General features: G+C 39.8%; 1 protein-coding gene across 1 annotated transcript in view; it reads left to right on the plus strand.

Annotated features, from left to right (window-relative positions):
• LOC124789161 overlaps positions 1–24,011 on the plus strand; it is a 189,944-nt gene that overhangs the window by 51,675 nt on the left and 114,258 nt on the right. Inside the window, exons 6-7 of the mRNA XM_047256456.1 lie at positions 9,775–9,994; positions 20,291–22,035. Coding sequence (XP_047112412.1) covers positions 9,775–9,994; positions 20,291–22,035 — 1,965 coding nt within the window. The remainder of the gene's footprint in view (positions 1–9,774; positions 9,995–20,290; positions 22,036–24,011) is intronic.

Raw genomic sequence — 24,011 nt, forward strand, 5'->3', positions numbered from 1 at the left:
GGAAGAGGCACAGGTCACACTCACCAACAGAGAGGGTATTAGAAGTGTCCCACAAAACTACAGTCCAATGTCCTTGACATTGATTTGTTGTAGAATCTTAGAATATATTCTGAGCTCAAACATAATGAGGTATCTTGAACAGAATGGCCTCCTCAGTGCCAACAGACATAGATTTCGAAAACATTGATCATGTGAAACCCAACATGCACTTTTCTCACATCATACTGAAAGCATCTTATAAAGGCAGTAGAGTTGATGCTGTATTTCTTGTTTCAAAGAAAAAAAAATGATAATTGACTCAGTACCACACCAGTGCTTATTGCCAAAAGTATGATCATATGGGATATCAAGTGAAATTTTTGATTGGATTGAGGACTTTTTGGTAGGGAGGACACGTTATCTGGAATAGTGTCATCATCAGATGTAGAAGTAACTACGGGTGTGCCCCAGGGAAGTGCGTTCATGTTTTATAGTAATGACCTCGCAGACAATGTTAATAGCAAAATCAGTCTTTCTGCAGATGATGCAGTTACCTATATTGAAGTGCTGTCTGAAAGAAGCTGCATAAATATTCAGTCAGGTTATGATAAGATTTCAAAGTGATGGAGAGATTGGCTACTTACTTTAAATATTCAAAAATGTAATATTTTGCACTTCACAAAAAGGAAAAAAAACGTAGCATCCTATGTCTATAATATCAGTGAATTACAGTTGGAATCAGCCAACTCATACAAATAACTGAGTGTAACAAGTTGCGGGATATGAAATGGAATGATCACGTAGGTTCGGTCATGGGTAAAGCAGGTCGTAGACTTTGGTTTATTGGAAGAATACTGGGGAAGGACAATCAATCTACAAAGGAGATTGCTTACAGATCACTCGTGCGACTGGTTGTGGAATATTGCTCAAATGTGTGGGACCTGTACCAGATAGGACTAACAGGGGATATTGAACATATACAGAGAAGGGCAGCACGAATGGTGACTGGTCCGTTTAATCTGTGAGAGAGATCCTGAAGGAACTGAACTGGAAGATGGACGTAAACTGTGCCAAAAGTCTATTGGCAAAGCTTCAAGAACTGACGTTAAGGGGGAGTAGGACATCAAACGGGCCGACTTGGAGCAGGAGAGGCACCACAGGACATTTTAATTTCCACTGTCAATATTTTTACAAATAAATTCATGAAACTTTAATAGCATGACAACGATGGATTCAGGATTCATACTCATAACAGTGGAAGCTCAAAAACGTAATAAAACACTTTTTTTTTTTTTTTTTTTTTTTTTTTACATGTGAAATTTCATCATTTTTTCACTTATTACTGGCTGCATTTGTTGCTATAGGTACACTTTTCTTCCTAAGTAAGAGAGATTATTTTAAACTTCATGTTTAGAAAAAAAACTCAAGTTTTATAGTTAATTATCTCAATTTTTTCCACAGTTTTTTAATAGATTTGGAAAATCGTAGAGTTTCATACACCTGTAACTACTGTTTGTATGCTATGAAAAATTCATCGAAGAATCTCTCTTACTTAGGAAGAGAAGTGTACCTATAGCAACAAATGCAGCCAGTAATAGCCGGCCGAAGTGGCCGTGCGGTTAAAGGCGCTGCAGTCTGGAACCGCATGACCGCTACGGTCGCAGGTTCGAATCCTGCCTCGGTCATGGATGTTTGTGATGTCCTTAGGTTAGTTAGGTTTAATTAGTTCTAAGTTCTAGGGGACTAATGACCTCAGCAGTTGACTCCCATAGTGCTCAGAGCCATTTGAACCAGCCAGTAATAAGTGAAAAAATGATGAAATTTCACATGTAAAAAAGGTATTTTGCTAAGTTTTTGAACTTTCACTGCGATGAGTGAGAGTCCTCAATCCTTCCTGGTCATGGTGACAAAGTTTTATGAATTTATTTGTAAAAGTATAGACAGTAGAAATTAAAATGTCCTGTGGTGACTCTCCTGCTCCAAGTCGGCCCGTTTGACGTCCTACCCCCCTTAAATGATTATTCTAGGGATATACCACAACCCCCTGTGTATGGCTCACATGAGGATCGTGAGTATAAGATTAGAATAATTACTGCATGCACAGAAACAGTCATGTCATTCTTCCTGCATTCCATATGTGAATGGCACAGGAAGAAACCATAACAACTATGGGATGTACCCACTGCCATGCACCAGACTGTGGTTTGTAGAGCATAGGTGTAGATCCCTGGGTTGCAGTGTATATAGAAAAGATACACATACTCACCTCTATCTCCATGGCTTTACGCAATCATCATCAGTCATAATGAAATTCTGTGCTAAAGACTCTGGTCCATAGAGGTAGAAGACTTTTAGAAAGGAGAGCCCTCCCTGAAGAATTAAATTACCCACAAATAGTGTTCAGAAGGATTTTGTATTCGGGTCATCAAATTGAACAGGTGACACAGTATAAAGCAAGAACACCTGACATACAGTTTTTGAGTGATATCGAGGAAGAGGCGCCAAAAATCTCTTTTCTACCTTTTGTGGCCCAATATTCAGAAAGATTGGTTGACTCCTGAGGATGCTTGATTCAGTATATTTTGGTCCCTTAAACTAAGATAAAAAGGATTATTTGTAATGTTAAAGACAATCTAGGCCCGCAAAGACTCTTGCAAATGTGGGATGTCTTAAGGGGGCAGATTATCAGAACAGTCGAGTAGAAATGCAAGGAACGTCAGCTACACACCTGAATATCACAACGAAGCAAATCAGCTGTCACTGAGCAGTGCATCAAATATAATCATGAAGTGAAATATAATGAGACCAGTGCCGTGTTTCAAATGTAAAGTTACTGGGACAGAATAATTAAGGAGGCTGTCAAAATAAAATCACAGAAAATCTAATAAACAGGAATGGAGTTTTCAATTTAAATAAGGGTTGGGATCAGACATTCAATTTATTAAGGTATCATTGGTCATCATTCATAACTGGAAATCACCGAGAGAATTTGTGCTCAATCATTTGCAAGTGGTGTTAAGTGTCAAGACATAAAATATTTTGAGGAATGTAAACTGTGTCTAGACTTTTGAAAATAAGGCATTCTGTTTGGGCTAATGCACTTCCTCATTAAAAAAGAAACAGCCACTTAGCAGTGATTCCAAATCTCAGAACTTTACAATTCTGTAAACATGTTCACAAAACAGTGTAAACATTTTCTTACAGCCGTGCATTATTTATGATGCTGAGAGAGATCGTGTTTGCTGTTGGAACTGCTATCTCCCCCCCCCCCCCCCCCCCCCCCCCCCCAATATCCGTTCTTCTTTACTGCTACTACTACTACAACAACAACAGGCGAAACCTGCTACAGGCCAGTGCCGTTGTGGTCCTAAGACAATGGAACAGCTGTCTGGGATCGTCAGTGAGTTCATGCAGTGTCTTAAGCGATACCTCTCACAGACCAACCACATTGCTTCTAAGTTGCTTCAGAATAAGCTCTCCATCTAATTAAAGGCAGTAAGAAGAAATGCTGGAAGTGGTATGGTTCTTCATTCCAGGTGCATGTCAAGTTCCATAGTCTTCTGGGTCGCCGAAGGTAAACTACTATTCTGGGTGCCTACCGATGCATCAGTTATTTTTTGCTACTACATTCATCATCCTCTTCTTGCCCAGTTACCTGTCGAGTGCCTGAAAGACAAGTTGAAGACATCACCCTATCCTTTGCCTGAATTAGCCGAATTATGTAATGAACCTTTCACTGATGAGGAATTGCTACAGGCTCTTGACTTGTCACGCAATACATCCCCGGTCCTGATTTGATTCATAATTAGATAATCTGACATCTGAACTGTTATGTAAAGAATCTGTGCGCTCAGGGTCTTCACCATTAATTGGCTGGAAGGTGTTTTCTCTTTGCGATGGTGAGATAGTATCTTCGTCCCAAGCTTTCAGCCAGGCAAAAACCCATATCCTTAGACAGCTACTGATTAGCTATCCTCACCGTGCTCTAAAAATTACTTGAAAGAATGGTAACCCAAAGATTATGCAAGTTTCTCAAATTGAGAGCCCTTTCTTCCCCTGAACTGTGTGTTTGGGATGGATAGTCCACAACCATCATCTGGTTAGATTGGAAGCAGCAATCTGGTCCAGTGTTTTAAAAACTTACAAAACACATAGAAGTCTTCTTTGATCTACATAAGGCATATGTCACTGTTTGGCACTACATTTTTCTCCACATGTGGGGCTTTAGAGGGGTTCCTACCAATTTTTATTAGTCAGTTTTTGTCCTACTGGTTGTTTAAAGTCAGTACATCCAAAAGAACAGCATCCCACATTGCCCCATGTTGAGTGTTACATTTCCCTCATTGCCATCAATGGGCAAGTGACTGTCAGGCTGCTGGTCACCTCAGTGCTGTATGTTGAAGAATTTTGGATTTGGTAAAGCTCCCAGCCTGTAGCCTTGACTGAATGCCAGCTCCAAGGTGCTGTCCAAAAGGCTTCCTCATGGATTCTTTCCCATGGCTTCCAGTTCTGTCCAGTGAAAGAGTCCTGCATTTCTGTCATTGTACCACAGTCCATCATGACCCAGAATCCTACTGGGTATCCAGCACTCAGATGTTGCACTGTCCCTGACCCAGAGCTCTATTTGCGTACCCAGTGGTTGAATGTTCACAGTCCCTCTTTCATACCAAGCTGACGTGACTGCGTCAAATTAAACTAAAGACTAGCTGCAAGCGAGAGCTTAATGGCCTCTGCATCCTTGCCCACGCCTCTTGGGGTGCGCATCATGTTGTTGTTCTCCTTATTTATTGGCCAGTGGTGTCATCCCGATGAGACTGTGATTGCCAGCTTTATGGCATGAGGCACCTACAACTTTGAAATTGTTGGGTCCAGTCCATTATTGTGGAGTAAGACTGGCCACTGATACCTTCTACCCTAATTGTGTAACTGGCTCCATGCTGAAAATGGGGATCTTCCTTCTTCAGTTCTGATGGCACCAACTCTTGTTTGCTTACACAATCACCATCCAACAATTTCTTCATCTAACTTATCAAATTCTTTTTGCATACAAGGCGTGTCAAACCTTTGACACCCTTCTTTGGGTGGGATTACCAGTTGGAATGTGTCTCAAGGCCCTCTGCTGGGCTTTCCAACTAATTCCCATAGAATGTGCTCCCCATGTTTTCCCACAGAGCCCCCATTGGTCAGCGCACAATCACAAAATAGTACCGATCTATTTCGAGGACCTAAAGTTTCAATTGCCCACATGGGTTTTCAGTGTCTGTTCCTCTCGGTATTACAAGAGTATCGTGGTGCTACCATCAAAATAGTTAGAGGGGTGGGAAGGATAGTGGGCAAAAATGTCCTGCCCACTATCCTTCCCACAGTGGTTTTCTACCATCCACTGAACCTACACAATATACTCGTCCATGCCTACGCAATCCCTGCTCCCAGTCCCTTACCTCATGCCTCATATCCCTGTAACAGACCTAGGTGCAAGACCTGTCCAGTAAATCTTCCCACCACCACCACCACCACCACCACCACCTACCCCAGTCCAGTCACAATCATCACCTATCCCATCAAAGGCAGGGCTACCTGTGAGACGAGTCGTGATCTGAAAGCTCTGCGGCAACCTTTGTGGACATGACAACCAACAAGTTGCCTGTCCACATGAATGGCCACAGACAAACTGTGACCAAGAAACAAGGGGACCATCCTGTTGCTGAGCACGCTGCCCAACATGACATCCTTCATTTCAGTAATTGCTTCACAACCTGTGCCATATGGTTCCTTCCCAACAACACCTGCTTTTCTGAATTGCAGGTGGGAACTTTGCCTGCAATATATCCTACATTCCCGTAACCTTTGTGGCCTCAACCTTCATTAGTCATTGTCCTCATCCATCCAGCCCCTTCCCTGTTCCCATTCCAGCACTACACACCACCACTGTGCCCAGTTATTTTACTTCTCTCCTTTTCCGCTACCCCCCGCCCCCCGACCTCTCCCCTGCCCTCTCTCTTACCTTCTGACTGCACATAGCTGCCCTACCCTTTCTCCACCTCGTCCCTACATGCTCCTCAGCAGCACTTCTTTCCCCAATCCTCACTCAGCTATCCCCTCCCCACCCCACCCCAGGCTCCTCCTTACCCCCACCGTCGCCACTCCCATTATGCACTGGTGCTGCTGCTCACAGTGTGTCTTCAGTCGCCAGAGACTGCAGTTGTGTGTGTGCGCATGTGTGCGTGTGCGTGCGTGCGACAAAGGCCATATGGCCGAAAGCTAATTTGTGATCGTCTTTCTGTTGTGCCTATCAGTGACTCAGCATCTCCACTATATGGTGAGTGGCAACTTTCCTTCTCATAATACTGTTACAAACTACAACAATCCATTGGTGTGCTTAAAAAATGACAATTTTATGAAACACAGGAGGAAATAGCATTAAATTTTATCATCTTAAAAATTCTTGTTGTATTGGAACAGATTTGCAGTAAAAGTTCTTGTACATCTATGCATACTGTGTGCAAACATTATGCTACTTTTTAAGTAAAGGTGACATTAAGAAGTGGTAACGTTGTCCTTCAACAAAAATTACTTGATTTTTAACCCAGATCAATATTTTATTTGGTTTTGAGAGATTGTAACGATTTACTAAGTGGGTTGCAAATGAGAAATTCAGTTGCTGTTCAGGTATTAATACCAGGAATAAACATTACAGCTTTAGTAGATTATGGTGACATTCAAATGAAACAAGATGGGAAAATTAATCCAGCATCAAATGTCTAAGAAACAAAATAAACCATATGAAACTGTAATTGTTGTCACAAGAATAGATTACAGCTGCAAGACTTGTTGTGTACATAGTACCAACAGTCGTTAGTAGATTGCAGGACGAAGTAAGTTCGAGCATTGGATTGAATTGTAATTGTAATTGTGATCTTTTATTTATGTATTAATTGCTACAGTTACATATGACCTGCACCCTAGAAGATACTGGCAACATATTGTCCAAACACAGCACTATGGAAGAGTTTGGAGGAGGAAAAGTGATACCAGCTTGGCTGGTAACTTGATCAGTGCATGGAGGGGAGCAGTGAGCGGGGAGCAAATTATGTCTTATTACCAGTGATGGGAATTTATACTGCATACTTTGGCATTTTAGGCACGTGTACAATGTTTTAACTGCAGCTGGCCTGAATCCATTTGCAGTTGGAACCTTAAAATTGGACAAATACTCAGTAAAAGTCTAGATACAGGCCAGGGGTGTACTTACATGTATGATGGGAACAAAAGTGGCTGTGTTCTCAGGCCCCATGGCAACCAAGACCTCAGAAATCACAACATGTTCAAAAGAAATAGTCAAATATATGTGACAACGAAGATATAAATTTTGCAGCTGTGATATGATGATGATGATTATGATTAAAATAGTGGTACCTGGGACGTCAGGGTTAGTAAGCAAAAGCTGTAGAAAAGAAAACGACCCACAAATTAATGTAATCTATATCTCTTCGTTTATTTTATTTCGCCTTGTATTATAAAAATAGGGACAAGAAATGCCACAAATTTAGAGTAGGTATAGTATAATGTTAACTTTTTGGGCAGATACTTCATATCATTAAAACAGTTTGTAATTATGATTAGTCAGACTATGTTAAAAATAATTTTTTATCAAGAAGACTCTTGAAAAAGGTTGGTTCCTTTTATACACGGGTAAATACAATATTTCTCACATCTTATTTTATGATGGTCATCCCAAGACATGTACCTTATGTTTTTGGCCGTATCATTGTTCAATTGCAAATCTTCTAGCTAGAAGGCACTCTGTACTCTGTAATTGTCTTGGCCCTTAACAAGGTTGATGGGGCCAGATGCAGGTGAGGTTTCTTTCATCCCTGGTGAGCCCTGGAAGACTTCTCTGTCCTAGGTACTGGCCCGACCTCTATATTTCTACTTCCATTTAAAATTATTTCTCAGCTCTGGCATCAATCCTGATTTTGAGGCCATGGTTTTACTACTCCTACATTCTTTTCCAAGAAAACTGGCCAAGCCTGTGGTGTTTTTATCTCCACTTACATTATTACTCAGCTATAGCATCAGTATTTCTTTGAAGGCCTCACTTTTACCATTCCTATGTTCTTTTATAATACGATCAATTTTCTAGCCTGACATCACTAATTCCTTATGAAAGGTCTTTTGACTGAAGGATTGATGACCTCCCAGTTAGAACCAACCAACCAGTCTTCTCACATCCAGTCCTCACATGCCACCTGGATTCTTGCTACTTTCGAGCCATGGCCTTTATTGTTTACATTAAATTTTCAAATCTTGACCATAGTGGACTGGCCAAATCCAGGGATCAACAAGGTAGATTCAATAATGGGGCTGAATTTTAGGTATTAAGTTTCTCCTACAAACAGCAGTGTACATTTTCCCAGAACTAGGTCTGCACATCCTCGTCCTAAGTTTTCTCTGGTTAGCTAACATATTGACAGCACTGAGCTACTCAGGCTTTTAGCTCTTTTGATAGTTAACTTGGTTTCCTTGTGTATGCCTGCTGAAGACAAATTGGCTGACAAAACTTAATACTCTTAGATGTATCAGCAGCAGCTCTGGGGAATGAACCATGTAGGTCTTCTGTGTTCTTACAAACTCGTCATTGTATCCCACCTGGCCTATGGATGACTACTTGTGGATTTGCAACTCCATTGATCCTATCCCGAACAGTGTTTACGATTAACAGCCGAAACCCCTCCACACAAGCTCTATTGATAGCCTCCTGATGGAAGTCTGACATCTCTGAGGGTTCAAACCTCAACTACTCTTGGTTAACTATGCCACCACAGTTTGCCAGATGTGAGACCAGTCAGGCTACATCACTGTGTTCCTCAACCAGCACTTCAGAAGTTCTGTGTCTGCCAGCTGGTGCAAATAGAGGATGTTTGCAGGAACCTCCAATTCCCCCCAATTGGCTGAGTTATATATCAGGCATCCAATTTTGCCAGTGCGATGTTGTTGTTGTTGTTGTTGTGGTCTTCAATCCAGAGACTGGTTTGATGCAGCTCTCCATGCTACTCTATCCTGTGCAAGCTTCATCATCTCCCAGTACCTACTGCAACCAATGTGATAAGAGAACTATACTTCCGTATTTTGGCATCCCTTATGTTTGCCAATAGTGCAATATTTGCTGAACAAGTAATAAGTTTCTCAAAGGAAAGCAGTTGATACTGCAAAATTGTATACTTTTTTTAGTTTCATGTCAGCCTCTGGGGTGAACATGGATGGTGTACCCAGTGCCACAACTGCCCTACTGCAAAATTATGGAGGTGGCTCACCCACATACCCCCATGGCTGACTGCTGTGGTCTGCTTGAGACTGATGCTGAAACAGTATAGTGTATTTTTAGGAACTATGACTGTAAGAAACTATGCTGATTGACGTCATTCAGTTTAACGAAAACCATTTAAGAGCCCCAGTTTTCCTGAAATTTAGTTAAAAACTACATTCCAGGTTTCTGCAGGGAGTTGCATGAGTCACCAGAACATTGTATCTTTTCATTGTGTATATTAGATTTTACCATTAATTAGTAATAAACTGTGACAGGCATATTCTGTTTCAGTTGGCACATTAGATTTAGTGGCTGTCAGTATTGTATCATGTGTATGCAACTATTTGTATTTAGAGGTGTCCCATTTGTTGTGACTACATAGGAAGGTTAATATCTTTGTTTCACACACCTCATATTGTTTTCAACTTTTGAATGACAGTGATAATATTCATTTCAGTACTACAGAATGAATGTTATTTCTGTTGCAGAAACCTTTTGATGTTTGGCGAAGTATACTCTCCAGTGCTGTTACTCATTGCGCAGAGGAAGATAAGTTGAACAATAAAATGTGTGTTCATCTGTGTTCAAAGCTGATGGTATATCTGAAGAAGGACCTAAACCAGCAGCAGGGTTTATATATATCAAAGTTTATTCGTGTGCTTGGAGAAACTGTGCCCTGGAAAGATGTAACAAGTCATCTTGTTCACAGTTAGTACTTAGTGCAGTGTTTCCTCTGTTCTAGATACCCACAGTAGTTATTATTATGATTGATCTTGAGAAAATTTGGGTAACACACAAATGAGGGCAACACATAAATAGCTTCTTTTTTTCACACCATAAACTGTTAGAGCTTTTAATACTGAATTTCTTTATGAATACCAGAAATGTCATCATGCTAAATTAATTGAATTTGATGGTTACCTTGTAACAAAAGTTCCTGAGCAAAAGCAGTTGGCTTATAGGACATTGCTGGTGTGTCAGAGTTGCTGGCTTATGGCACACAGTGCACTACATAGGGTAGCACAATTGTCTATGTTTACAGGTGATCTGAAGACGGCAGTGTAAGTTGCGAAACTTACCTATGAAAGACTACATTATTGAAATTGAATCTGAATTAATCCCATTCAACACAATACTTACAGAGAGTAGGGTGTGCTATGGTTAAGGCATGACTCACTTGGGAGCAGTGGGGTTCAGATTCCTGTCCAGCACTTACGATTTTGCATTCTTCTGGAAATAGCAGTTCCATAGCTACACCTGATTCAGTGTTAACACTTGAAAATGTATGTACTATTTGGTTGGTGCATATCACATCACCATCATATGTAGTGTAACTGTGGCCATTGATGATGCCAGGTTGCAGCTTCAGAGCTGAATGAATGCTTCAAGAATGCTCTTCTAGGAACAGTTTGTACTTATGGGTGCTGTATGGAAGTTAGTATGCGATGATATAAAATACATGTAGTGAGCCATTTTTGTTGTTGTGGAGATATCACTCTAGAATAATATTATTATTATTATAAACAGTGGGATAAAACTGGAGAGTTAATTGAACATATTAGGGAATCTAAATAATATGCATTACAGCAAGTGTTTAGTACATTTAACATTAAATCGGCAAACTTTGTTAGGAAAGGTCTTGCTTTTACTCTCAAGCTTTTTTAAATAATAGATTGGGTTTACAGTGCTTTGTTCTTAAAAACATATTTTCAATCACATGCAATAATTGTCCTTGGAAGATGTGTTGTTGTCACACTGTGGTTACGCTTTCAAGAATCAGTTTTGAATTTATGAGTGGAGGTGTGTGACTGTTTAATGTGTGGACATTAGCAATATTGTACAAATTGTAAATATTTCTTAAAAGTAACTCTTTACTCACGTAATAAACACCATGAATAGTGATGGAAACACTGACCTTGCTTTAAGGAGGAAGGCTGTTCAAATACTTGTCCACCCAAATGATTTTTGTTTTACTTTGTTTTAAATTTCTTAATGTAAATGCCAGGATAGTTCATGTGCAAAAGGTGCAGTTGATTTCTGTCCCCATACTTCCTCCAAACCCAAATTGTGATGTGCTGTCAATAGTATTTTGAACCCAGCTTCATTTTTTCTTTAGTGAGGTGAAGTTTGCTTCCTCCATTTCTCCTGTCCCAGCATTAGTGTTTAAGGATAAGTGAATGCACTAGGCACCTGCCGAACTTGAGCTTTTTGATAATACTGCAGTTTTAATAGGCATTAAACTGTAACCTTCCTTCCCTCCTCCTTTCCAACTTTGGTGACTTGATTCATACTAACAGGTGTGTGCACGCTTTGTATTGGTGAGAGGTCAGATGACACTGAAGACCATGTTGTTTGTAGCAGTTTTGCCTGCTTTATTTATCTTCTTCGTTTGTTGTCCTCAGTGTTGACGTACTGCGTTGGTACACTGGCTGACAAATGGGTTGTGGATTCCAACACTGACTACTAAAAATAATGTAGCCGACAGGTGCACAGTTTCATATCACAGTACTTTAATTTCACTGTTCAGAACCCCCTAATAATACACAGTTATATGGACAGGGCACTATAGTTTAACTTTCGATAACCCTCATTTATAGTTAGCAGGCAAACCATCCACATACTGCTACAATAGTTTACCGTTGAACATCTACGAGCAGTAAAAACATAACCACATAATTTACAGTTCTTGAAGAATAAACAGGTACGTATGTCACTAGAAGCCTTCCTAAGAGACAATCTCCATTCCTTCCAAACTGACTATGCAAATGTAGACGAGATGTGGCTCAAATTCAAAGATATAGTAGCAACAGCAATTGAGAGATTCATACCTCATAAATTGGTAAGAGATGGAACTGATCCCCCATGGTACACAAAACAGGTCCGAACGCTGTTGCAGAGGCAACGGAAAATGCATGCGAAGTTCAGAAAAACATGAAATCCCGAAGATTGGCTAAAATTCACAGACGCGCGAAATTTGGCACGGACTTCAATGAGAGATGCCTTTAATAGGTTCCACAACGAAACATTGTCTCGAAATTTGGTAGAAAATCCGAAGAAATTCTGGTCGTATGTGAAGTACACAAGCAGCAAGACGCAGTCAATACCTTCGCTGTGCAGCGCCGATGGTACTGTTACCGACGACTGTGCCGCTAAAGCAGAGTTATTGAATGCAGTTTTCCGAAATTCCTTCACCAGGGAAGACGAATGGAATATTCTAGAATTTGAAACACGGACAGCTTCTAGCATGAGTTTCTTAGAAGTAGATACCTTAGGGGTTGCGAAGCAACTCAAATCGCTTGATACGGGCAAGTCTTCAGGTCCAGATTGTATACTGATTAGGTTCCTTTCAGATTACGCTGATACAATAGCTCCCTACTTAGCAATCGTATACAACCGCTCGCTCACCGATAGATCTGTACCTACAGATTGGAAAATTGTGCAGGTCACACCAGTGTTTAAGAAGGGTAGTAGGAGTAATCCATCAAACTACAGACCTATATCATTGACGTTGGTTTGCAGTAGGGTTTTGGAGCATATACTGTATTCAAACATTATGAATCACCTCGAAGGGAACGATCTATTGATACACAATCAGCATGGTTTCAGAAAACATCGTTCTTGTGCAACGCAGCTAGCTCTTTATTCGCACGAAGTAATGGCCGCTATCGACAGGGGATCTCAAGTTGATTCCGTATTTCTAGATTTCTGGAAAGCTTTTGGCACTGTTCCTCACAAGCGACTTCTAATCAAGCTCTGGGCCTATGGGGTATCGTCTCGGTTGTGCGACTGGCTTCGTGATTTCCTGTCAGGAAGGTCGCAGTTTGTAGTAATAGATGGCAAATTATCGAGTAAAACTGACGTGATATCAGGTGTTGCCCAGGGAAGCGTCCTGGGACCTCTGCTGTTCGTGATCTATATAAATGACTTGGGTGACAATCTGAGCAGTTCTCTTAGGTTGTTAGCAGATGATGCTGTAATTTACCGTCTAGTAAGGTCATCTGAAGACCAGTATCAGTTGCAAAGCGATTTAGAAAAGATTGCTGTATGGTGTGGCAGGTGGCAGTTGACGCTAAATAACAAAAAGTGTGAGGTGATCCACATGAGTTCCAAAAGAAATCCGTTGGAATTCGATTACTCAATAAATAGTACAATTCTCAACTTCAGTTGGAAAGACCACGTAGATAATATTGTGGGGAAGGCGAGCCAAAGGTTGCGTTTCATTGGCAGGACACTTAGAAGATGCAACAAGTCCACTAAAGAGACAGCTTACACTACACTCGTTCGTCCTCTGTTAGAATATTGCTGCGCGGTATGGGATCCTTACCAGGTGGGATTGACGGAGGACATCGAAAGGGTGCAAAAAAGGGCAGCTCGTTTTGTATTATCACGTAATAGGGGAGAGAGTGTGGCAGATATGATACACGAGTTGGGATGGAAGTCATTAAAGCAAAGACGTTTTTCGTCGCAGTGAGATCTATTTACGAAATTTCAGTCACCAACTTCTCTTCTGAATGCGAAAATATTTTGTTGAGCCCAACCTACATAGGTAGGATTGATCATCAAAATAAAATAAGAGAAATCAGAGCTCGAACAGAAAGGTTTAGGTGTTCGTTTTTCCCGAGCGCTGTTTGGGAGTGGAATGGTAGAGAGATAGTATAATTGCGGTTCGATGAACCCTCGGCCAAGCACTTAAATGTGAATTGCAGAGTAATCATGTAGATGTAGATGTAGATGTAGATGGAACAGTCACTGTCATTGCTTTAACACACAGCCTATTGGTGTAACTTTTATTTCATTACTATGTTGATGCATTGTTGTCATTCTAAGCAACACAGATTCCTCATCTGAAACTCTGCCATCGACTGACTGTCTCGTGACCAAAAATCGGGCCCTTATATATCCTCACAATAACAAGGGCCGAAACTATACATTTTTCAAAGTTTACTTTACAGAAATTACAATTAAAACTTAACTCATTAAATTAACTGAATACATCGAAAAATTGGTTGTTTTTTAACAGTTTCTTCTACTATAAGAGTTAGGCTGAATTATTTGTTTAAATCATAAAATTAACAAATATAGTAATGCAAACAATACTTTTGACAAAACTGTTAATTACTTTGAATTAATGAACGGCTGGTTTTGCTAACATGGTTCCGATTAGAGCCAAATAGATACTTTAAGTAGTATATCATCTTCCAAATATTTATAATTAATACAGAATTTATATTTTTTTATAAGTCGTCAGTAGAATTTAATTTACGAAACAATTACGGATTTCACCCTATAATGAAAGATACTACTAGGAATAGTCAAAATACATTAGAATGTCTATTACATACATAAAACTTAGCACAAGATTAGATCTGGTGTTATATTCTTTAAAACTGAGGCCCAACCTCTCTCATATGAAAATGCAGATTATACTCACGTACGTTAATGGTAAATAGTTACAAGGTGAAAAAACGAATTTAAGGAGGCAGATGGCAAAACAAGAGGGGAATTAAAATTATCCCAGCTTGCTTTGTCACATCTTGTCAACAGTTTGAAGCATTACACAAACTCATTTAACTGCAAATCTTGACTGTTTCCAGTCGTGTCTTGTTCATGGTCTAGTCAAAAAGATAAGCGATGGAAAAAATTAGACATCTGAGATTTTATTAAAAAATCTCCAGAATGATATTGTATTATCTGTCTAGGAATAATTATGGTATAGTATTTCTGCAAGAATGCTATTGATTGAACTATATTTTATAAATAATATTAAATTTGGTATGTATATTAAAGTATGCTTTCATTTATAATTATTTTTATATTTGATATAGTGTGTGTCGCCGGCCGGTGTGGCTGAGCGCTTCTAGGCACTTCAGTCTGGAACTGCGCAACCACTACCGTAGCAGGATCGAACCCTGCCTCGGGCATGGATGTATGTGATGTCCTTCGGTTAGTTAGGTTTAAGTTCTAGGAGATTAATGACCTCAGATGTTAAGTCCTAGTGCTCAGAGCCATTTGAACCAATAGTGTGTGTCATAAAAAAATGTCAGCCCTCACCAAATCAATTAAGTCTTTGGGTTATTTGTAACTTTCCCTACATTTGACGACTTCAGTATCCAAAGAAAATCCCAACCCACCAACTGCCTTCTGCTGGCAAAAGAGGTCTAGTGCAGCACCTGCCTCATATTTGACTGGGGCAGTGCTGCAGCATGCAAAACTGAGACTGTGTTAGGCAGTGTCTGCTGCAGTGTTCCTATTTGGTCTAGTGTTAAAAATGTACTGTAGTGTGATTAAAATGACATGTGATACAGCACCCATCATTTGCCACTAGCAAGGAGACCACTCAGCAATCGGCTTTTGTTGTAATTGATTTATATTTATGGTACCTGAAGTTCAGAACTCGAATATCAGTCTTGCAAAGAAGTTTCATAAAATTTTTAAAAATTCTCAAGAAAATAGACTTCAAGTTTTCATAGAAACTTTAATTCACTAAAAGTGAGGTGTCTTTCAGGACGGGCTATGTGGCTCTCTCTAGGTAATGTCTGAGCATGGTAATCGGGTAGTCAGTGAATCAGTGGTTCGAATCTTTCTATGGTCTTTTATATTTTTTTGTTCAATTCGAGTACCTAAATCATTTAAATATAAAATTTATCATGTATATGCTTATTAATACACGTCTAATCATTTTTTACATGTTGCATGCGAAATTGCAGTGTTAGTTGCAGACAAAATTCTTAATTGTCGATACTTTACATGAGATTGTTAATAAATTTGCAATGTATTTTTTAATTTAAACTGTCCTAATTAACAATCTTTTATAGGTAATGATAATTAAGAACTTATACAGAGTGTTACAAAAAGGTACAGCCAAACTTTCAGGAAACATTCCTTACACACAAATAAAGAAAATATGTTATGTGGACATGTGTCCGGAAACGCTTAATTTCCATGTTAGAGCTCATTTTAGTTTCATTCCAACATGATCAAATTGTAAATTTTCACAATCAACATGTGTGGGCTGACGAGAATCCGCACGCAATTGTGCAATCACTTCATCAACACAGATTTTCTGTGAACGTTTGGGCAGGCATTGTAGGTGATGTCTTGATTGGGCCCCATGTTCTTCCACCTACGCTCAATGGAGCACGTTATCATGATTTCATAGGGGTACTCTACCTGTGCTGCTAGAACATGTGCCTTTACAAGTATGACACAACATGTGGTTCATGCACGATGGAGCTCCTGCACATTTCAGTCGAAGTGTTCGTACGCTTCTCAACAACAGATTCGGTGACCGATGGATTGGTAGAGGCGGACCAATTCCATGGCCTCCACGCTCTCCTGACCTCAACCCTCTTGACTTTCATTTATGGGGGCATTTGAAAGCTCTTGTCTACGCAATACCGGTACCAAATGTAGAGACTCTTCGTGCTCGTATTGTGGACGGCTGTGATACAATACGCCATTCTCCAGGGCTGCATCAGGGATTCCATGCGACGGAGGGTGGATGCATGTATCCTCGCTAATGGAGGAAATTTTGAACTGAAGTCACGCTGGTACGTTCTGTTGCTATGTGTTTCCATTCCATGATTAATGTGATTTGAAGAGAAGTAATAAAATGAGCTCTAACATGGAAAGTAAGCATTTCCGGACACATGTCCACATAACATATTTTCTTTCTTTGTGTGTGAGGAATGTTTCATGAAAGTTTGGCCGTACCTTTTTTGTAACACCCTATATTTGCAATGGCAACTGGAATTTTTAATGCAGTGTCCGATTAGAAAAAGATTGTGCATTTTTCATTAAAAATGTGATTAGATATGAGTTAATTAGCCTACTTTTTATGAATGTTGCATTTAAATGATACAGACATTGAATTTAAGTGAAAAAAGAAAAGAAATACAGTTTATAGCAAAATTCAAACCATCAATCCGTTGATGGCATGATTACTCTCCTCAAATGCTATCAGACGAACCACACCGACCGTCAGGAAAATCACTTTATTTGGTGGATTAAAGTTCCCCAGAAAAATTCCGAGTTGATTTTCTTGAGAATTTTTTTAGAGTTGAATCGAACTGCTGTGGGAAATTGATACTTGGATTCTCAACTTCATGCACCATAGATATAAAAATTACAAATATTAGATCAGCTGTTGGTTTCCTCGTTAAACAGTGCCACAACTGCAATCAGTTCGATCCAACTGCTAGCAGGGTATCTGCACAAGCTACACATACTACTACTACTACTACTACTACTACTGCTGCTGCTGCTGCTGCTGCTGCTGCTGTCAGGCTCAGAACGATCAAAGGTAGCCCTAGATTGCTGAATATTGCGTGTGAACTTATGTAGAACAACTCAGTTCCAAGGTGCAGGGTATCAGTTAACAAGTAGTTTTAATCAGACTGAAGTAAGATTTTCATGTCGTGTATTTTTTGTAGTTTGTTACCTGTAACTCACCTGAATATTACAAAAATGTGCTACCTGCAACTTACTTTGAGTATAACAAAAAGTGTATTTAAAAATTGGGATAGCGAGCCACTCATCTGGTGATTGATGTGACACACAGATGCATAACAGCAAAAGTACATGACTTGCATTCATACTACCATTGATTTTATGGTTTTGTGTGTGTGTGTGTGTGTGTGTGTGTGTGTGTGTGTGTGTAACTTAATGTTAGTAGTAGCTAGAAGGCTACGGTGGCTGTCATGTATCTGTACGCCACACATCAGTCAGCATCAACTGAGAGATTGCCTTTCCACATTTTCATCTATTATTTCAGTTCTGGAATTTAAATTAGTGTAACAAAACAAATACGTAATGTGTGTAGTAAGATTTTGAGTAGTAATGTTTCGCATTTGGAAATCCTCTTCCTGGAAGCCTCCTGACCAATTATGTGATGCCTGCCAGTGGCTGAAGAAGCTGTGGACATTGGGTCCAAGGGCTGCCAACTGCTGTTTGGTTCCTGTGCCCACAGCAGATAAGATTCTTGACAATCAAAAGTAGTGAAAGAAAAGAAAAAGAAAGATATTTTTGGAGAATACTCCTGTGATCATGGAGGTGCCAGACCTGTCGTACTGTGAACTTAACGCTTGTTGATACTGTTCTACCCCTGCCAGTGACAGACAGTAATCCTCGGGTGTGATGTGTCCTCATGGCCCATTCACACCTAACAAGGACAATTCATTGGAAATGCAATGTATATTACTGTAACCCCCAGAACTACAACTAACTTCCTCCTCTTCTGTGCTTGGTAGTGCTATCCAAGAAATACATTTCACTGACAACCATTCTCCAACAATTTGAGCTTACTGTGCATACTGTACTGGCCCAAGAGAGCATCTGGAGGGATCTGTATATTGGTTCACACAGATGTCATCAGTGAGTGGCTTCCTCCCCATACCACATTCGAAGCAATAACAATGAGAGTGTAGATGACCCCAGCAATCCCCCTTTGTAACATTTATTCAACTGTAGCCAGGTCACTTATGTGTTTTGAGATAATGATCTTAATCCAACAACTCCCTGCACCTTTTTAATACTACTTGGGGATTTCAATGCACATTGCTCCCTGAGGAGATGTACCACATCGTGTGGTAGGAGATTTTCTGATCTTGATCTCTCTCTCCTCCATGATGGTATTTCTGTGCACTTCCATGATGCCTATGGCAACTCTTTGTGGCTGTTGACCTTACGATCTCTTCTGACAACCTGATGGCTTTACTAAAATGGTCCCTACATGATGATCTGTTTGAAAGCAGCCATTTTCTGGTGACCTTCTTTGTCACTGGCCAATGAACCTGTTAAGTCATTGGGCTCCTAATAGAACCAACTGGCATTTGTATCCTTCTGTTGTCACCTGTATTCTCTCTCTTCCAGGTTGTACCAACAAACATGTAGGAGATGCAATCACCTACACTGCTGGAATTACTCCCACCTTTCAACAGGCCTCTTTCACCATAGTTTGGTGACACAGTGGAATGTTGAAGGGCTCTGCATCTTTTAAATGATACCTTTCACAGATCTTTCTGTGTTTAATTAAAGGCAATAAAAAGGAATTCAGAGAACTCTCCTCCTTACAAAAGGATCTCTCTCCATCTCAGATGTGAGCCGAGCTCTGTAGGCTCCTGGGCTGCTGAAATGAACAACTGTTCTGGGTCACTTTCTTCATGGGCATTTCTTCTGATGCATTGGTTCGTGCTGAATACCTTGTGACCCACTTTGCAAGAATGTTGTTTCCCCTTCTTATCCGGCTGCCTTTTGAATGCATAAAAGAGAAGTTGAAGACACGAACACTGAATAGATCTTCATCTGTTAAGTTCACTAAAATCATTTATTCATATAGATTGCTGGTTTTGGCAGTTCTCTGTCCCCATCTTTGGATCTGCAAAAGATGGAACCAAAATTCTAGGCTACAGCGACTAACGTAGCAGCATACATAATCATATCAAAGATTTGCAGTACATGGAATAACAACATACCTATGTTTACTTCGGTTCACAGTCTTCTCGTTCATTACACTATGTGGTGCTATACAATATATGTCCATGTTGGTGTCATGAGATAGACTAGAAGTTGGCATGTCAGTTTTGAAATAACAGCTATGTAAGCGTGTGATTGTGCCAATTAAATGTGCTATCATTCACGAATGAGCTCAGTGGGACACACACCTGGCCCCACAGCTCTATTGTCCTGAATATTTCTCTCGTCTCATGTTAGTATTGTATGTCCAACTAATTTACATCACATTTTTAGGCTTTTCACTTTTACTATTATGAATCTCCATGATAGAAGGCAGGCTTTACTCTGTAATGGTCTTCGTCCTTCATGAGGTTGATGGGGTTTAGATGTGGGTTGTGTTTCTCATGCCATAGGTGTGCCCTGAGAGAACCCTTGTCTGCTCTTGCCTATGTACTGCCCCATGTAATCCAATCATGTAGTAATTATAAAGCTTTAATTTATTGAAACTTGATTTCTTTTGTGCTTAATGTCATTCTGCCTTTTTTTTCACAGGCTTGGCTGATATAGACTGCCACATGGAGCTGCTTGATGAACCTTGTGAACAAATGTCAGGGATTATTGATGTTCTTCTGAGTCTTTACAATCATGTAATTAAGTATGAAGATAGTTCTACTGAAAAATGCAGTGAATCCCTTAGAAATTTGGGAATCTGTCTGACTACAGTCTGTGAAGCTATACTTAATGAAGTTGTATTCCTGTCATTTGTTATAAAGTTGAAATATGTTATAGCATTCTTAATGCTAAACTTTTGCAATGGAGCTGATGAAGTTCTTGAACGTGATTTCATTTGTTGCTGGATGAAGATCACACACTCTATTGAAAGGCACTGGGGCCACATTAAGAGCGAATCATTGACTGCAGCAGTTATTACAATGCTGAAAGCAGTAGCAGAACATGGATCAATTGAAATATTGAGATATACATTGAAATTCTGGATTGGCTTGCCTCCAAAATGTAGTGACTTAACTCCAAATTTGAGACATGAAATTGAAAATATGTTTGTTGAAATGGACAGTTCTTTAAAGAGAAAAGAAGAGAAGTTGAAATGTAATAAAAACAAAACTGGTTCCAACAAGAAGAGAGTTAGTTTTGCTGATAAACCGGCTGTTACAACTTACAGTCCTGTATCGGTAGATCCAACTCATTTAAATGAACTGTCAGAAAAAATTAGCTCAGTGAAAATTCAAGAAAACCGAGCAGCAGTAACACTTGATGGGGAGGAAGATTCCTCTTCGCTATTCTCTCAAAACTGCCATGAACATAATTTTCCAGAAGGCCGTGTTGTGGTAAATGAGACACCAACAGTAACTGATACAGTCAGCCAGAATGAAAGTAGTGATGACACCATAGGCTTAGTGCGTTCGAAAAATCCTTTTGCTAGAAGTTTCTTCAACGATAGACCGAGACGGGGGAATTTAATGACAACAGAAGAGAAGACAAATGTTACTGTAGATAACAAAACTATAGAACCACTACATGCTTACAATAAAGTAAATGTTTGTAAAAAGGACAAAAAAATTACGTTGGTAGATGGTACTAGAACAGAACAAGAAGGCAGAAACATAGATAATTCTTCAAAAGTGTCAGTTCAAGAAAAAAACTGCAAAAGTGTGGCTGATGACGTTAGTTCTGAATGTGATCTTGAGGGGGGAAATGATCATAAAAATCATGAAAATAGTGGTGATCAAATTGAGGCAGAATCTGATAAAGAGACTAGTGGCACTCAATGTTTGGTTGCAAGCACACAGCACAATAAATCACAACTCTCTTTAAGAAAAAGCCATGAAATGTTAGATGATAAACAACATAAGTTATCTGTTAAGACATTCAAATCTGATGACCAGTTAGAGAGCAACAAATCTGTTCCTAGAATTGACAATGGGCATTTGATGGAAGTAGAAAATGACAGTATTACAGGGAAACACCTTTCTATCAACGATGGACATAGACAGAATCTTGATGTCAAAAACAGTAACACCAAAGAAGACAATCATAGTGAGAGTAGTGTAAACATTTCTGTTACTGAAACAGCAGAGGCTAAACCTCTTTCACTGTTTGGGAAAGTTTGCGAGAGGAACATTCCAAAACAGCAAATTTCACCGTCTGTAGAATCTTGTCCAAGAAAAGAAGTGCCTGCACAGATGGAATCTTCAGAAGATACCAGTTTGGAGACATTATCTGACCAAAACTCACAGTTTGCTAAACCAGAAGAAAAATGTGCTGTACGAAGGAGAAAGGTAATTATTTTAACTGTTGTTTCACATAAGAATCTCAGTAGCATTTTTATCTCTAAAAGTTCAATCCAAGTCATCCCTACAATTCACTTTGAATGGAACTCCATGAAATTCTCGGGCCCCACAGATTCTTTCCCTTTGCCATCCCTTCAGTCATAATTTTTAGCACTGACTTGTGTTATAATTTATGCTCAGATATTTTGTCTCTTGGTCTTATCTTTCTTTATTAGACTTTTTTCTTGTTGACACAGTCATTTCCCACCTCCACCCCCACCCTTTTTAATGTAATATTATGGTTCTACACTGAGGCGATAACCAAAAGTGGTGTGGCACATAGTTCTGTTCGCCACTTTGGTTACCATACTATTTGCACATTTCTCAAGAGACTCGATACCCAGCTGATTTATGTTTATTCACACACATTTGTAGTTGGAGAAGTGTCCTGGGCCCTACTATTTGTCCAGTGGATCAACTATAGTATTTTGGGGGCATAGTAAGGTAGCAAAACTGGCTGTGTTACTACCCTGTTAGATACAGGGTGACAACATTGAACTACATGAAGGGGAAAAAAAGAAAACTGAAATTAGTTACAAACTAGGGAGTGCACACACTTTATTCAACATGTAAATGTCACTTTAGATATTCAGATTCAGGTTGTGACAAGTTTGATAAGCCTGCCATCATAGGCGATAGTGTGGCACAGGCGAATAGTGAAATTTGGCATGACCCGCTGAAGTGTCAGAACATTGATGCTGTCGATGGCTTCCTGAATGGCTGTTTTCCACTCAGCAATGGTTTTGGGGTTATTGCTGTACACCTTGATTTTAATATAGCCCCACAAAAAGGAGTCGCATTTGTTCAGATCTGGAGAATGTGGCAGCCAATCGAGGCCCATGCCAGTGGCCTCTTAATACCCCACAGCGAGAATGTGGTCCCCAATGTGCTCCTCCGGGACATCAAACCCTCACTCCCCTGCTTCGAAGGGGTAGAGCTCCGTCTTGCATGAACCACATCTTGTCAAAATCAGGGTCACTTTGGATAATGATGAAATCATCTTCCAAAATCTTCATGCACTGTTTGGTAGTAACTGTATCATCAAGGAATATTGCACTTGTTATTCTGTGACTGGACATTGCACACCACACAGTCAGCTGTTGAGGGTCAAGGGACTTCTCAGTTGCAAGATGTGGATCTCAGTCCCCCCAAATGTGCCAATTTTGCTTATTGATGAACTCATTCAAATGAAAGTGGGGTTCATCACTAAACCAAACTATGCTTGCACAAACTAATTCCCATCATGCCCAGTGGCCAACCATGCAATTTGAACATACTAATGCAAACAGTTCAGAAGTTATGACAGTTTTATCTCAAATAGTTCAATAATCGTCACCCTGTACATAAATTGCCATAGCAAATGGCTGAAAGCTGATTCTTAGAGAGAAAGATGAAGAGTGTTATAAGGCATAGTCATTCAACTTATCCATAGCACAACTTAGAGCATTAGTCGATTGGTCTTATATTTGCGTTGATATTTCTAACTGGCGTGCTGGTGTTGCTCAAGCCCCTTTGAATGTAGACATGCACAAGGTGAGCTGAAGTAATTTACAAGTTTATGTATTGGCCTTCTATTGCACCCACACAGTGAGTGACTTGAAAATTTAAAACAAACTGTAGCTCTTTCATGCATAATGCAGAAAAACCAAACATACAATGTGGTGGACAGTTCGTACAAAATAATAGACATTGACCTCTTCAATTGATAATCAAATTTCAAACAGGTGCACGTGTGCTCTGCCCCCTACCCCTACGCCCATCCACACAAAAACTTAATAGCTGTGATGTAATTCAAACTTTTAAAATAAATTCCACAAGTAAGTTATTAATGTCTAAATTCTTCGTAAACAAGGGGATTAACTTACCAGAAGGAAGTGTATGCAGACCAGTCACAATATGGCAATGCTATTAGGTTGAATCTATAA

The sequence above is a fragment of the Schistocerca piceifrons genome, chromosome 3, assembly GCF_021461385.2.
Source record: "Schistocerca piceifrons isolate TAMUIC-IGC-003096 chromosome 3, iqSchPice1.1, whole genome shotgun sequence".
Lineage (NCBI taxonomy): Eukaryota > Metazoa > Arthropoda > Insecta > Orthoptera > Acrididae > Schistocerca > Schistocerca piceifrons.